The sequence below is a fragment of the Kogia breviceps genome, chromosome 1, assembly GCF_026419965.1.
Source record: "Kogia breviceps isolate mKogBre1 chromosome 1, mKogBre1 haplotype 1, whole genome shotgun sequence".
Classification (NCBI taxonomy): Eukaryota; Metazoa; Chordata; class Mammalia; order Artiodactyla; family Physeteridae; genus Kogia; species Kogia breviceps.
In genome coordinates, this window is record NC_081310.1 from 118,736,356 (window position 1) to 118,751,982 (window position 15,627).

Consider the following 15,627-nt stretch of genomic DNA (forward strand, 5'->3'; position numbering starts at 1 on the left):
CGAAGGAAAAAGGAGGAAGATGGGACACCAGCAACATCTGTCCCTTTTGTCAGGAAGGTAAAAACTTTCTGAAAAATCACCCTCTAAACAGAATTCTGTTTCTATTTTGGGGGCATAAACTGTGGATCAGAGGTACCCTAACGTCAGGAATGCTGAGAAAGGAAATAATTAGATTTTACAGCCTCTATATTTGAAGCCAGACAGGACAGAGAGAAGTTGACAATTCTCAACTATCCCACAATGGATGGCATATGACAGTGGCTCTCATCAAATGTCAGATGATCCTTCCATCCATTCATATCCTTTTACATTTAAATATACTTTAATATTTTTGTATTTACTTATTTATTTGGCTGCAATGGGTCTTAGTTACGGCACACGGGATCTTCGTTTTGACATGCAAACTCTTAGTTGAGGCATGTGGAATCTAGTTTCCTGATCAGAAATCAAACCCAGGCCCCCTGCACTGGGAATGGGGAGTCTTAGCCACTGGATGACCAAGGAAGTCCCTAAATATACTTTAAAACTGCTCAGAATCATGTGTGAGAGAGAGAGCAGAACTTACGAACTGATGGGCTTCACTGTAAGGCAATCTTTTTCATCAGAAAAGAACCCCAAATGGCAACATTAGGAGGCCTCTTCTAATTATTCACTTTCTCCAGAGAGTGACAAAGACTCTAATTCCAGAAAGCAGAGTAGGGAAGAATAGTGAAATGGAAAAGTTCACTATTGGCAATCTGGAAGCAAGTCGAGGTAAGTGAACATCTCACAGTTTAGTGTGCAGATTGATCCTTTAATCTCCCCAATTTCAGCCAAGTACCTCATCCCCACCCTCAATCTAGACCTAATATCCCCAAGTCCAAGGCCTCTGATTTTACTTATCCAGAGAATAAACCCAAATTTTGTGATACCTATCACCTCTAGATCCTGAGTCACCATAGATTTCTGGGAAATAAATCAAGTGGCTTCCTTTATATCTCATTTGCATGCCCTTGGGTTGTAGTTGGCTCAATTCTACTAGGTAAATTATCAGATCCAACAAATATTCAATCCATTTCCCTGGTTTTGAAAAATTAACTGAAACCTCCATTGGTGTCTCTTCTCTCATTCGTGTCCTTTATAAGTCTATACATTTTTTATTCATGTACTATGAAGAGAATTACTAGGAGGAGGAGGGATAATGCCATGGTTTAGCTAGAAACCATGAAGTGCTTTGAGGTACAAAATTTCATAAAGTTCTATAGATGTTTTCCTTTTTGAAAACAACTTACGAGGCCATAAAGAAAACCAAAGATCTCAATAAAGTGTTTTTTTTTTTTAAAGAAAAAAAAATAGGGAATTCCCTAGTGGTCCAGTAGTTAGGACTCAGGGCTTTCACTGCTGAGGGCCCAGGTTCAATCCCTGGTTGGGGAATTCCGACAAGCCGCCTGGCATGGCCATAAACAAATGAAATGTAACTGACTATTATTGAGCCCTTACTGCGTTAAGCACTTTACAGGTACAATCCTCAACTCAATCCTCACAGCCATCTTATAAGGAAGGTACTACATTTTCTCCATTTGAAGATACACACTCACGCGCACACACACACCAAAGTTCATTATCTGTATCACTATACTATGCAACAATCACCTTTAAAAGGGTGGGTGGGTGGCAGGGGACCCAAAATTCTTACATAGAGTAGGTAAGTCAATAATGATTCTGGAATGAGGCTAAATTTATTTTTTATTTATTTATTTTTTTTTTTTTGCGGTATGCGGGCCTCTCACTGCTGTGGCCTCTCCCGTTGCGGAGCACAGGCTCCGGACGCGCAGGCCCAGCGGCCATGGCTCACGGGCTTAGTTGCTCCGCGGCATGTGGGATCTTCCCGGACCAGGGCACGAACCTGTGACCCCTGCATCGGCAGGCGGATTCTCAACCACTGTGCCACCAGGGAAGCCCGAGGCTAAATTTTAATCAAAGAAAAATTCACGGGCTTCCCTCGTGGCTCAGTGGTTAAGAATCCTCCTGCCAATGCAGGGGACACAGGTTTGAGCTGTGGTCCGGGAAGATCCCACATGCCGCAGAGCAACTAAGCCCATGCGCCACAACTACTGAGCCTGCGCTCTAGAGCCCACAAGCCACAACTTTTGAGCCCAAGTGCCACAACTACTGAAGCATGTGCACCTAGAGCTTGTGCTCTGCAACAAGAGAAGCCACTCCAATAAGAAGCCCATGCACTGCAACGAAGAGTAGCCCCTACTCGCCGCAACTTAAGAAAGCCCACGCACAGCAGTGAGACCCAATGCAGCAATAGATAGATAGATAAAAAAATAAATGAAAAATTCACATCTTTTTGATAAAGTCAAGATTCAACATAAGAACCTAAAAGAAGTACAACAAAATCAAGCTAAGCAAAGAATAAAAATAAAAGAGAACTGTGAGAGTTAGAATACTTAAAAAAAGAATAAACAATTTCAAAAACTGGATCACTAAAATGATCAATAGGGACTTCCCTGGGTCCAGTGGTTAAGAATTCACCTTTCAATGTACGCAGTGCAGGTTCGTTCCCTGGTCAGGGAGCTAAGATCCCACATGCCTCGCAGCCAAAAAACCAAAATATAAAACAGAGCAATATTGTAACAAATTCAGTAATGACTTTAAAAATGGTCCACAACAAAAAAATCTTAAAAAAATATATAAAATGACCAGTAAGAGACTCAAATCTATGGCTAGGCTAATAAAGAATAAGGAAATAAACTCAGCTATTCAACATTATAAACAAGAAAGAGATAGAAACACAGATTTTTGTAAAATCTTTATGGTCTATTTCTAAGCAAGTATGTTTTTATTATTTTTAAACTTTTCTTAATGGCTTTTTAAAACAAATTATTTATTTATTTTATTTATTTATTTTTGGCTGCGTTGGGTCTCCGTTGCTGTGCATGGGCTTTCTCTAGTTGCAGCAAGCAGAGGTTACTCTTTGTTGTGGTGTGTGGGCTTCTCATTGTGGTGGCTTCCCTTGTTGTGGAGCACAGGGCCTAGGCGCATGGGCTTCAGTAGTTGTGGCTCACGGGCCCTAGAGTGTAGGCTCAGTAGTTGTGGCACATGGGCTTAGTTGCTCCGTGGCATGTGGGATCTTCCCAGTCCAGAGCTCAAACCCGTGTCCCCTGCAATGGCAGGTGACATGATTCTTAACCACTGTACCATCAGGGAAGCCCACAAATATGTTTTTAAAACCTCTACTAACTGGTGGGATTTTCTAAGAATATATATATTATCATAATTGCATGAGTGACTCAAGAAGAGGTGGGAATCCTGACTTGATCAATAAGCATGTGAGAAGCTAAGTCCCTTAAAGAACTAGCCCTAAAAGGCCTGAAGTCCAGACAGGGAAACGGGGTAGGTAAGATGGAACAAAAGTGTTAGGGAAGACAAAACACAGAAGTAAACTGGCTTTTAGAAATAGTTCTCCTGACAGTTCTGTAAGTTAAGAAATAGCATTTGTAAAGGCAGAGAAGTTTAAAACAGGAGGTTACCTACTGTAAGAGTGCAAATAGGAGATAACAGATTGTGTACTAAAGAATTTAACCTTGCCCAAAGAAAAGTCTGGCCTTTGCCCTCAGCAGCTGGGAGGGCGTCTCTAAGCCCTTGAAATGTACTGTTTGACAAAAGTATCTTTGTTTACTTGGGGACTTAGGCCATACACTAATGATATGATTATGGTAGGGTCTTCAGGTCACACAGTATCAGCTCAACCTCAGAGGGGGCTAGAAACCAGTCAATCACGTCGCCAGTAAACTACATCTACATGAAAGAGTTCCAAAAAAAATTCTGGACACCAAGGCTCATGCAAGACTCCTTGGTTGGCAATATTCTCTTCATGCTGTCACACATCATTGTTAGGAGGAGTTAACTACATTAAGAATTCCACTAAGGAGGCTTCCCTGGTGGTCCAGTGGGTGGGACTCCCTGCTCCCAGCACTGGAGTCCCAGGCTCGCTCCCTGGTCAGGGAACCCTGCACGCATGCCGCAGCTAAGGGTTGGCATTCCACAACTGAAGATCCCATGTGCCACAGCTGGGACTCAGTGCAGCCAAAATAAATGGATGAATAAATAAATACTAAACAAAAAAAGAATTCACTGAGAAGACACAACTGGAAGTTCCACATTTAGAACTCTCCTAGACTATGCTCCATGCCTTTCCCTTGGATGATTTTAATCTGTATCCTTTCACTGTAATAAATATTAACTGTCAGTATATACCTTTCAGTGAGTTCTAAGAAATTACTGAATCCGAGGGTAGTCTTAAGAAATCCTGAACTTGAAACTGGTGTCAGAAGTGAGAATGAATAAGATAAATTTAAAAAAAAAAAAAAAAAAAAAGGAAGCGCGAATGGTTTTGGGGACCCCCAAATTCTGCAGTTGGTGTCAGAAGTGAGGGAGGACCTGTGAATTGTTCCCTAACTTCATAGTTGGCGTCAAAAGTGAGATTCACTTGAACCATCCTGACTCACTGAAACTTTCGGTTGGGAAGAGGAAGGAGAAGATGACAAGGGTTATGAACCTTTGATTCCTGGATGACTATCTAGTCACTCATGGTATGGAACTACAGCTGCAGTTATTAGAGGTAAAAGTTACCAACAGAAAGAACTTAGAAACTGTAGCTCCAACTCCCTAGGAGCTGACTCCCTGGATAAACAAGGAAATGCAAACTAATAGGAAACAAGGTAATTAAACAATTCCTTGGTTATTGTTATCTGTCGCAGCTAAAATGAAGAGTGTATTGGGACAGATCCTGACACTGGGCAAAGTTAACATTTCAGCCAGTCTGAGCTACAGCCCCTAGCCTCAGGGCCATTGCAAAGGGAAAAATTATGCTGGGAAAATAGACAGCACCTCTATGACTTCCAGTCACAAAGTAGTCTGGGTTGAGGAAAGACAAAATCAATAAACTAATGAAACCAGAGTTTACAATGCTAAGGAATCATCTCATTTTGTGGATTGACATTGTATGCTTCCTGAAAAAAACCTTTACTAAAATATTGTAAGAGTGACTGATTACTTAGAGGCAGTATTGTTGATTTTGAATGCTGCAGAATAGAACAGCAATGTTTGAGCTGATGCAAGACCCACAGCTGACTACGGAACCACAGATGGCTATACATAATCTAGACACACAGCAGGTGATTCCTGAGGGGACAGCTAGCTTGGTGGACTGGATAAAAGCCCCTGTGAGGTTTTTTTTTACCCTCAGACAGGTGACTGTCCTTCTCCTATAAATGCCAAATAGAACTCCCCAGAAGAATTGGCTGATATGCTTCTTATGCAAGCCACGCCAGATTAGCATTATGCAGAGCAGGATGTTCGTCCACTGAGTATGCCTCCTACTAAGGTCAAGGTAAATAATGTGATTAAGGGGGACCCTTGTACATGGGCACCCCCATGTAATTTTATGGCTACAAAACCTAGCAATAATCTGAGAAGTCTTTTTAGATTTGTCTCAGCTTTATGGGCCTTACAGATGTTAAGAAAACTATAGTGATTCATGAGAAAATAGGGAAAGACAAAGGGGAGAGTCAAGGGATTTAGCCCAGCAGGATGGAAATCTTTAGATGGCTGTTAAAAAGGGGGTGGGGGGGTGGCGAATAAAGCAGACAATGATGGGGTTGAAACAAATGTCTTAACTTGGCACTCTTGGAAGTTGGGTGGACCAATGGGAGCCACTGCTGGTCCCCAACATTAAAGGGCATTAAACAACTGTTGTATTTACCCCAGTATGAAGAAATTTTAAAAGCTGGAGGGCAAAGATGACAATGAGAAACCTGACCTTGTACTGCCTGGAGCAACGATTCCATGGATTAATCAACCTGAAAACTGAAGGAGAGGCCAGGGTCTTCTGGCTCAAACCCCAGCTGGAAAACACAAGGCAATATGCACTTGTGTGGGTAAAATAGCCAGGGGGTGAATAAGAGACATTTTCAGGACTCCCTGACATGGGAGCCCAATGTGCTATGATTCTAAAACCTGCTGAAGACTTAATGGGAGCTAAGGTTAGATTGGGAGGAGAGGGATGGTTGACAGGATTAAGGTTATGAAAGTTGGAATATATGAACAGACTTTATGTGAAGTAGTTACATCTCTCCTTTATGTGACTACGTCATTAGAATGGATATTATGTCTGACTGGAAGACATACAGGTTCACCTTCAGGCGAGTCTTGATTAGACATGGTACATGGAAACCACTAAAACTGTCCAAGTCCAGGGACTTCCCTGGTGGTCCGGTGGCTAAGACTCCACGTTCCCAATACAGGGGGCCCGGGGTTCGATCCCTGGGTAAGGAACTAGATCCCACATGCCGCAACTAAGAGTTTGCATGCCGCTACTAAAGATCCCACATGCCGCAACTTGAAGATTCCCGCATGTCGCCAACTTGAAGATCCCACGTGCCACAACTAAGACACGGCACAGCAAAATACATACATACATAAATTTAAAAAAAAAAAAAAAACAAAACTGTCCAAGTCCACAGAAGTTGTAGACCTGAGACAGTATAGGATACCTGATGGATAAAATGAGATTACGACTTTAATGACAAATTAGAAGCTGGAGTGCTAGTACCCATGAATTCTTTGTACAATAACCATGCGTAGCCTGTGAAAAAAGTAAACGTTTCATCAAGAGTAACGGCAGACTATTAAAGTTTGAATAAAGTAGTGCCACCAGGCATCAGCAGTCCTTGATATGGTTTCAACAATACAAAAAATATATACAGCAGACTAAAAAAGAGTGGCACTCAGTGACTGAACATGCAAATTATTTTTTCTAACTCTGTAAAAGAGCCAACAGCAATTTTCCTTGATGTGGAAGGACCCTAATTTATGTTTACTATACTGCCACAGGGTTATTTCAATTCACCAGCTTACTGGTATGATTTGTTTAGAAGAGATTTAGACTTGATGCAGGTCCTGAATGTAAAAATATACTGTATTAATTTCATGATAATATCAGAAACTAAAGATGAAGGTAAGACTGACTCAGATGCAATGGCGACACACATGACCAACAGAAGCTGTTGCTGAATATAGCAAAGATCCAAGGACCTGTCCAAACTGGTGAAATTCTTAGGAATAATGTAGGCAGAAGCCACCCATGACATTCCACAGGTGAAAATAAATAAACTGCTTCTGCCACCTACCCCTAGAACTAAACAAGAAGCCAACATTTGGTTGGTATATTTGAATTTTAAAGAACACACATTCCATATCTGGGAATATTACCAGCACCAATCAATACAACTACCCAAAAGAAGGTTATATTTGAACAGGGGCCTGAACAAAGGCAGGCCATGTCTGAACTGCAAAAAGCAGTCTTTCTCATGATGCTTTTGGGCCCGTGATCCACACTCAGACATGATTTTGGAAGTGTCAGCAACACGTACCTACGCAGATTGAAACTTATGGCGGAAACCTCTTGGTGCCACTCAGCAGAGACCCAACAGGATTTTGGACCAGAGAAGTTCTGGATACCATGGTAAAATTTATGTCATTTAAGAGAAAATGACTAGCTTGCCATTCGGCACTGAGACTGACTCTATGACTGAAGGACACAAAATAACCATGAAACCTGAAATACTCATATAATGTCTTGGGTGACAGGGGAACACTCTAATGAGGAAGGCAAGGCCCAGAAGCGTTCCACATAAGCAGAGATGGTTTGTGCAGGTACATGCGACCAGGAGGATGCAAAGAAGTATTTATTGTATTTATGAGCAGGTAGCTGGCCTCTTTTCCTCTAAATATAACTTGAACCACCAGAGGAGCTGCTCAATGCTATGATCACATAGGTGGTGCTCTATAAAGTCTATTAGCAAAAAGAGCTGCTTGGTTATGGATGGTGGTTCCAAAGTGAACAGAAAGCATCCTGTTTACAAGGCCACCACTCCAACTGAAGAAGGTATAAGTAATAACAAATCATATTAATGAGGTGGACTGCATGCTGTTATCCCCTATGTTTGGGTTTTTATTGAACTCTGCAGCTGGTATTAGAAGAGAGGGTGGTCTTGTGGACTGTTTCCTAACTTTTGTACAGATGATAAAGAGAGAGAATCTGGTAAGACTCAATAATGAACACTTTAAACTTTGACTATGGGGTATCTTTGAAAAGTGTTTTTAAAGGGGGTGGGGTGGGTAGGGCTTAACTACATGTTAGCCAAATGATACTGTCAGCAATGTGGACAGAATGAATTTGACAATATAAAACTCAAAGCAGGGAGACTAGCTGTAAATGTGTTGTAGTAACAGGAACCTAGGCTTTTAAGTCCAGTGCCATTGGTTCTGCCATAGTCTATCCAGGAAAATTACAGTGTGAACAAACAAAAGAAAAGGGAAGAACATTCAATAGATAATTAGGACTTGGATATGAGTAATAAAGGAAAGTGGTGAAGGAAAGGGAAGAATGGATCATGGTTAAACTTTGATAGGAGTGGCTGAAGCTATTCGTTCACAGGATAAAGGATGCCACGTTCCTATTCTTTTTGTTTCGCACCATCAATGTAAAAAGCCATAAGAAATCTAAACGCTCAAAGATCTGACTGCAGCTGTGAGAAAGTAATTTAATGTCTTACCGAGATTACAAGACAAGGGTAAGACTTGGACCTCAGGTGAAGGCATTCACAAGATTAGTCACTTCAAGCAAAACATTAGCCAATTTATAGGTAAGATGAGACATTTTGTAACAAAGGATACAAAAGTTTAAAGTAGCATTTCTACACAAATGTTCTGTAGAACAGTAAGAGGTGCCTTGAAAAAGAAAAAAGAGCATTACCTCTATGAGGTCAACTTTGAAAGATTCCATACACTGTATTCTATATTCTGAATACCACACATGGGAGAAAACGAGCATATGGGCTAAAATACATCTGGAGTCCAAATGTCTGTGTTCAAATCCTGGCTCTACCACTTACGGGGACACCTGGTACAGATTACTAAAGCTTTCTGTGAGAACTCTCACTCACCTTTAAAACAGTCAGTATATCAGTACTAACACTGCATGGGTGGTTGGTGTGAATTAAACAAACATGCACCATTAGGAAAACTGCCTGGCACAAACTACAGTGGCAATACTTGTTAGTGAACAGAATTAATGTATCCCCTTCTTTTATTTATTTATTTTTTTGTGGTACGCGGGCCTCTCACTGTTGTGGCTTTTCCCGTTGCGGAGCACAGGCTCCGGACGCACAGGCTCAGCGGCCATGGCTCATGGGCCCAGCCACTCTGTGGCAGGTGGGATCCTCCCGGACCGGGGCACGAACCAGTGTCCCCTGCATCAGCAGGCGGACTCTCAACCACTGCGCCACCAGAGAAGCCCTATCCCCTTCTTTTAGAGGATTCCAAAAAATTCCAATGGCTCTAATGAACTAAAAGCTCTAAGACATCCTAGTGTTAAAAAACAAATATTTGGGCTTCCCTGGTGGCGCAGTGGTTGAGAGTCTGCCTGCTGATGCAGGGGACACGGGTTCATGCCCCGGTCCGGGAAGATCCCACATGCCGCGGAGCGGCTGGGCCCGTGAGCCGTGGCCGCTGAGCCTGCACGTCCGGAGCCTGTGCTCCGCAACGGGAGAGGCCACAGCAGTGAGAGGCCCACATATCGCAAAAAATTTTTTAAATAAAAAACAAATATTTAAGTGTGGTTAATCAAACTTAACACCTGAATAGAAATTTCAGTACTTTCCAGAACAGTTCAGATGTAACAGGCTGGTGATAAGTGAATACTATTGTATCCTGAGAGTAAAAGAAGGTTGAAATACAAAGCTATGTGTTTATTAATGAATTAGTAACTATGCTACTTAGATGCTTATAAATCCCTAGTTTTTCTACAAACTGTATATCCAATATGAAAGCAGTGTATTTATGCTTTGATGTTAAAATGGCTATCACTTAGCCACACCCATGGAAATATTACCTTTTAAGATGACAGCCCAGAGCCTAAATCCCACAGAACACTTGAAAAAAAGTGTATTTGAACCAGAGGCATTGCATACAAAGAAATAATATAACTCCATTCTTGCAACCCAAATCCATGTACTGATATGTTTTCAACAAATATCCATAAAACAATTAGATATGAATATGGAAACCATTAAGTAATTTATCAATAATATATCTTGCTCTAAGACATAAAACATACAAAACTGGTAATTTTAAAATGCTAACAAAATTACAGAATAAATACTTGCTTTAGGAAAAATAATTTTACAAGAACTTTTTATAATATTTCTTGATAAGCAATTATGACTTCTGTACCTATGTTCTTTGTGTTCCAATAGCTGACAGTCTCTACATGTCAGCCTATCACATGTTTCACAGAAAAGTTTCAACTGTTCTTGTTTGTGTACAGGGCAGAAAACAGGGCGCTGACCAGATGCTCCAACAGACTCTGCAGTAAAATAAAACACATATTTTTAAACTAAACAAAATTTTTGTCTAACTTTCTAAATTCTTACTGATATTGGTATCAAAAGCTTATAAAGATAAGTAGAAATGCTATAGAGACAAAAGAGGGAGATTAATAGTAATCATTAAAACTGCTTCTATCTTACCTGAGACATCTTCTTTCTTCCTGATCAAGTGATCTTTAGTGAATTTTACTCTTTGATGTGCTTCAATACATGTCTTACATAGCCACTCTCCACATTCTACACAAAAGCCAACTGCACTTGCATTGTCTTCACAACTAGTACATACCTAAAGGAGGAAATAAATACTAAGCTACATTAAATTTACAAAATATAGATCCACAAAATAAAAAGGTGAAAACTTTCTAACTTGTTCTCAAATACACTAATTCACTGTACCTAGAATAAAATTATTTTGTTATCCATTTCTCTTCAACAAAATCCTTTCCCTTCCAGATCAAACATTTAGGTAGGTAAAAAAAAAAAAAGTCTCAGAACACAAAATCTATACAAGATTTGAATCTTTAAGTAATGACTTTTAAACTCATTTAACCAGGTCTGAGGGTGTAGAATAAAGATATCCTTCATTTTCCATTTGAAAGATGAAACTAAGGCATAACTACCCTAAATTATATAACAATTCAAGCATGTTTTCTTATATTTCATATTTTCATATAAAGATAGGAATATAAAGAAAAACTGAGAAGCATACCTGTTCTGATTTCTCATCAGAACTGCTAGGAGCTTCAGATGTATCTTTCACAAAATAATTATCCACAAGGTCTATCTGTCTGCATTCTTGGCGGCATACTGGGCACCGTATTACACCAACTACAACACAAAACAACAACATTAAGAAATATTCTTCAGAAAAAAATAAGGAAATTGTACACGATGCCTACATGGGAACTACTCATTCATATATCATAGACAAGAACAAAGAAATGAGCATTAAGAGCTGAGTAAAATAAGTTATTCCACTAAGTTATTACATTGAGGAAAAATGATACCTTATTTAGGAAAAGAAAATAAGCATTAATATGCAAAAAAACTTTAAGGTGCTTCATTATTACAATATGTGGCTGTAATAACAGCCCCCAAAGATATCTAGGTCCTAATGCTTGGAAAACCTGTGTCACTTTATATAGCAAAGGAGATTTTGCGAGTGTGATTAAATTAAGGATCTTGAGATGGGTATGCTATGCTGGATTATTTGATAGGCCATAAATGTCATCACAAGTGATCTAACAAGATGGAGGCAGAAGAAGATTAGACTACAGAAGAGGAGAAGGCAATTGACAATGAAAGCAGAGATTAGAGTAACGTGCTTTGGAGACAGAGACACAAGTCAAAGAATGCAGGTGGCTACTATAAGCTGGAAAAAAGGAAAAAGAAAAAGAAAGTGGATTCTCTCCTCAGAGCCTCCAGAAGGAACAAGACCTGCCGACACTTTGACTCTAACACAGTAAAACTGATTTCAAACTTCAGCCTTCAAGAACAGTAAGAAAATAAAATGTATGTTGTTTTAAAACACAAGTTTATGGCAATTCTGTTACAGCAGAAATAGAAATACACAAACTATCATCTTATAAATTCTGACTTTGTTCAGAACTACCTGAATTCATGCTAATGTGGGAACAAAGATCATCTGACGTAACCTGCTAGTGTTCTAGCATCTATCAGAACAAATAAACCTGCTGAGGTTAACATATGGAAGTTAAACGTAAGAACTATAAAATAGCATCACAGTCAACACAACAAAATGACTACTATATGTCAGCCATAAAATTGAGAATATAGCATGGCTCAATCCTTGCTTTTAAGAAAGGGTTCAAGACTAGAATATAATTTTTACAGTTTATACTATGCACAACTATAGGAAGCACCATACAAAGACAAGGATATAAATAGTCCACAGAGCTGTATATACAGGAGGTACAGCTCAGTGATAAGTGATAAGTCTCAGCTCAGTGAGACTTAGGTTGTGGGAAGAAGGAACTATATACTCTACTTACCACTGTGTGTGTGTGTGTGTGTGTGTGTGTGTGTGTGTGTGTGTTTGTGTGGCCATTCACATTTGTGTATGTAATACACTCCATTTTCTTTGAAACTTCTAAAATTAAAATATGGGAAAATTCCTGAATGTGCAATGATAAAATTTTTGAAAATTTAGGAAATCAAAAATTCTCCATGCTCTCCACCTTGATTTATGCTTGAGTTATGTGCTATATTAACTTTGAAATCTTTGGATATCAGTAGTTTTACTAAAATTATGAAGAATGCACTTTCATCTGCTTTCTAGATTTCTTAATATAGGTTCGTAAGACACAGCTTGTTGACAGCATACTTTTCTAAATGCTGAAGGTCTGCAGCCATTACCACTTCAAAGAGGTCTGAATGAGGGAACTATTTTTCCTTGTTAAAACAGTTCCCGTTTCTACAGAAACTTCATTTTTAGATTAACCTGTGATGGATGCGCTACCATAATTCAAGTATTTAGTTCTTTTTTTTCTATCAACTACTCATTGTCATCCACTAGTAAAGACATTAAAGATGCAGCAAGTATCCAGAGGGCAGACAGGAGAAGCAAGAAAAACTACAATCCTGCAGCCTGTGGAATAAAAACCACATTCACAGAAAGACAGACAAGATGAAAAGGCAGACAGCTATGTACCAGATGAAGGAACAACATAAAACCCCAGAAAAGCAACTAGATGGAGGTAGGCAACCTTCCAGAAAAAAATTCAGAATGATAGTGAAGATGATCCAGGACCTCAGAAAAGAATGGAGACAAAGATCAAGAAGATGCAAGAAATGTTTAACAAAGACCTAGAAGAATTAAAGAACAAACACGTACAAGAATTAAAGAACAAACAAACAGAGAAAATGAAAAAAAAACTAGAAGGAATCAATAGCAGAATAAATGAGGCAGAAGAATGGATAAGTGACCTGGAAGACAGAATGGTGGAATTCACTGCTGAGGAACAGAATAAAGAAAAAAGAATGAAAAGAAATTAAGACAGCCTAAGAGACCTTGGGGACAACATTAAACACAACAGCATTTGCATTATAGGGGTATCCCAGAAGGAGAAGAGAGAGAGAAAGGATCCAAGAAAATATTTCAAAAGATTATTGTCGAAAACTTCCCTTAAATGGGAAAGGAAACAGCCACCCAAGTCCAGGAAGCGCAGAGAGTCCCAGGCAGGATAAACCAAGGAGAAACATGCCGAGACACATAGTAATCAAATTGATAAAAATTAAAGACAAAGAAAAATTATTGAAAGCAGCAAGGGAAAAACAACAAATAACATACAAGGGAACTCCCATAAGGTTAACAGCTGATTTCTCAGCAGAAACTCTACAAGCCAGAAGGGAGTGGCACAATATTTTTAGTGATGAAAGGGAAGAACCTACAACCAAGATTACTCTACCCAGCAAGGATCTCATTTAGATTCAATGAAATAATCAAAAGCTTTAAAGACAAGCAAAAGCTAAGAGAATTCAGCACCACCAAAACAGCTCTACAACAAATGCTAAAGGAACTTCTCTAAGTGGGAAACACAAGAGAAGAAAAGGACCTACAGGGCTTCCTTGGTGGCGCAGTGGTTGAGAGTCCACCTGCCAATGCAGGGGACACGGGTTCGTGCCCCAGTCTGGGAAGATCCCACATGCCGCAGGGCAGCTAGGTCCGTGAGCCATGGCTGCTGAGCCTGCGCATCCGGAGTCTGTGCTCCGCAACGGGAGAGGCCACAACAGTGAGAGGCCCGTGTAACACACACACACACACACACACACACACACACACACACACACACACACAAAGAAAGAAAAGAAAAGGACCTACAAAAACAAACCCATAACAATTAAGAAAATGGTAATACGAATATACATATCAATAACTACCTTAAACGTAAACGGATTAAATGATCCAACCGAAAGACACAGGCTTGCTGAATGGATACAAAAATAAGACCCATATATATGCTGTCTACAAGAGACCCACTTCAGACCTAGGGACACATTCAGACCAAAAGTGAGGGGATGGAAAAAGATATTCCATGCAAATGGAAATCAAAGGAAAGTTGAAGTAGCAATACTCATATCAGATAAAATAGACTTTAAAATAAAGAATGTTACAAGAGACAAAGAAGGACACTACATAATGATCAAGGGATCAATCCAAGAAGAAAATATAACAATTATAAATACATATGCTCCCAACATGGGAGCACCTCAATACATAAGGCAACTGCTAACAGCTATAAAAGAAGAAATTGACAGTAACACAATAATAATGGGGGACGTTAACATCTCACTTACACCAATGGACAGATCATCCAAAATGAAAATAAATAAGGAAACAAGTTTTAAATGACCCAATAGACCAGATAGATTTAACTGACATTTATAGGACATTCCATCCAAAAACAGCAGATTACACTTTCTTCTCAATTGTGCACGGAACATTCTCCAGGATAGATCACATCTTGGGTCACAAATCATGCCTCAGAAAATTTAAGAAAATTGAAATCATATCAAGCATCTTTTCTAACCACAACACTATGAAATGAGTAATCAATTACAAGGAAAAAAACCATAAAAAACACAAACACATGGAGTATAAACAATACGTTACTAAATAACCAAGAGATCACTGAAGAAATCAAAGAGGAAATCAAAAAATACCTAGAGACAAATGACAATGAAAACACGACGATCCAAAACTTAGAGGATGCAGCAAAAGCACTTCTAAGAGGGAAGTCTATAGCTATACAAGCCTAGCTCAAGAAACAAGAAATACCTCAAATAAACAATCTAACCTTACACCTAAAGGAACTAGTGAAAGAAGAACAAAACCCAAAGTTAGCAGAAGGAAAGAAATCATAAAGATCACGAGGGCTTCCCTGGTGGCACAGTGGTTGAGAGTTCGCCTGCCGACGCAGGGGACACGGGTTTGTGCCCTGGTCCGGGAGGATCCCACATGCCGCGGAGCGGCTGGGCCTGTGAGCCATGGCCGCTGAGCCTGCAGGTCTGGAGCCTGTGCTCCGCAAACGGAGAGGCCACAACAGTGAGAGGCCCGCATACTGCCAGAAAAAAAATATATATATATATCACAGCAGAAATAAAAGAAATCGAAGCAAAGATCAATAAAACTAAAAGCTGGTTCTTTGAGGGGATAAACCATTAGCCA

At 39.8% G+C, this 15,627-nt stretch overlaps 1 protein-coding gene across 2 annotated transcripts in view; it reads right to left on the reverse strand.

Moving 5' to 3' along the window:
* TRIM33 (tripartite motif containing 33) overlaps nucleotides 1–15,627 on the reverse strand; it is a 163,494-nt gene that overhangs the window by 67,849 nt on the left and 80,018 nt on the right. For both annotated transcript variants that reach the window (XM_059037020.2, XM_059037001.2), the window contains exons 2-4: nucleotides 11,149–11,267; nucleotides 10,581–10,725; nucleotides 10,285–10,417 (exon numbers count right to left, since the gene is read on the reverse strand). In XM_059037020.2, coding sequence (XP_058893003.1) covers nucleotides 10,285–10,417; nucleotides 10,581–10,725; nucleotides 11,149–11,267 — 397 coding nt within the window. The remainder of the gene's footprint in view (nucleotides 1–10,284; nucleotides 10,418–10,580; nucleotides 10,726–11,148; nucleotides 11,268–15,627) is intronic.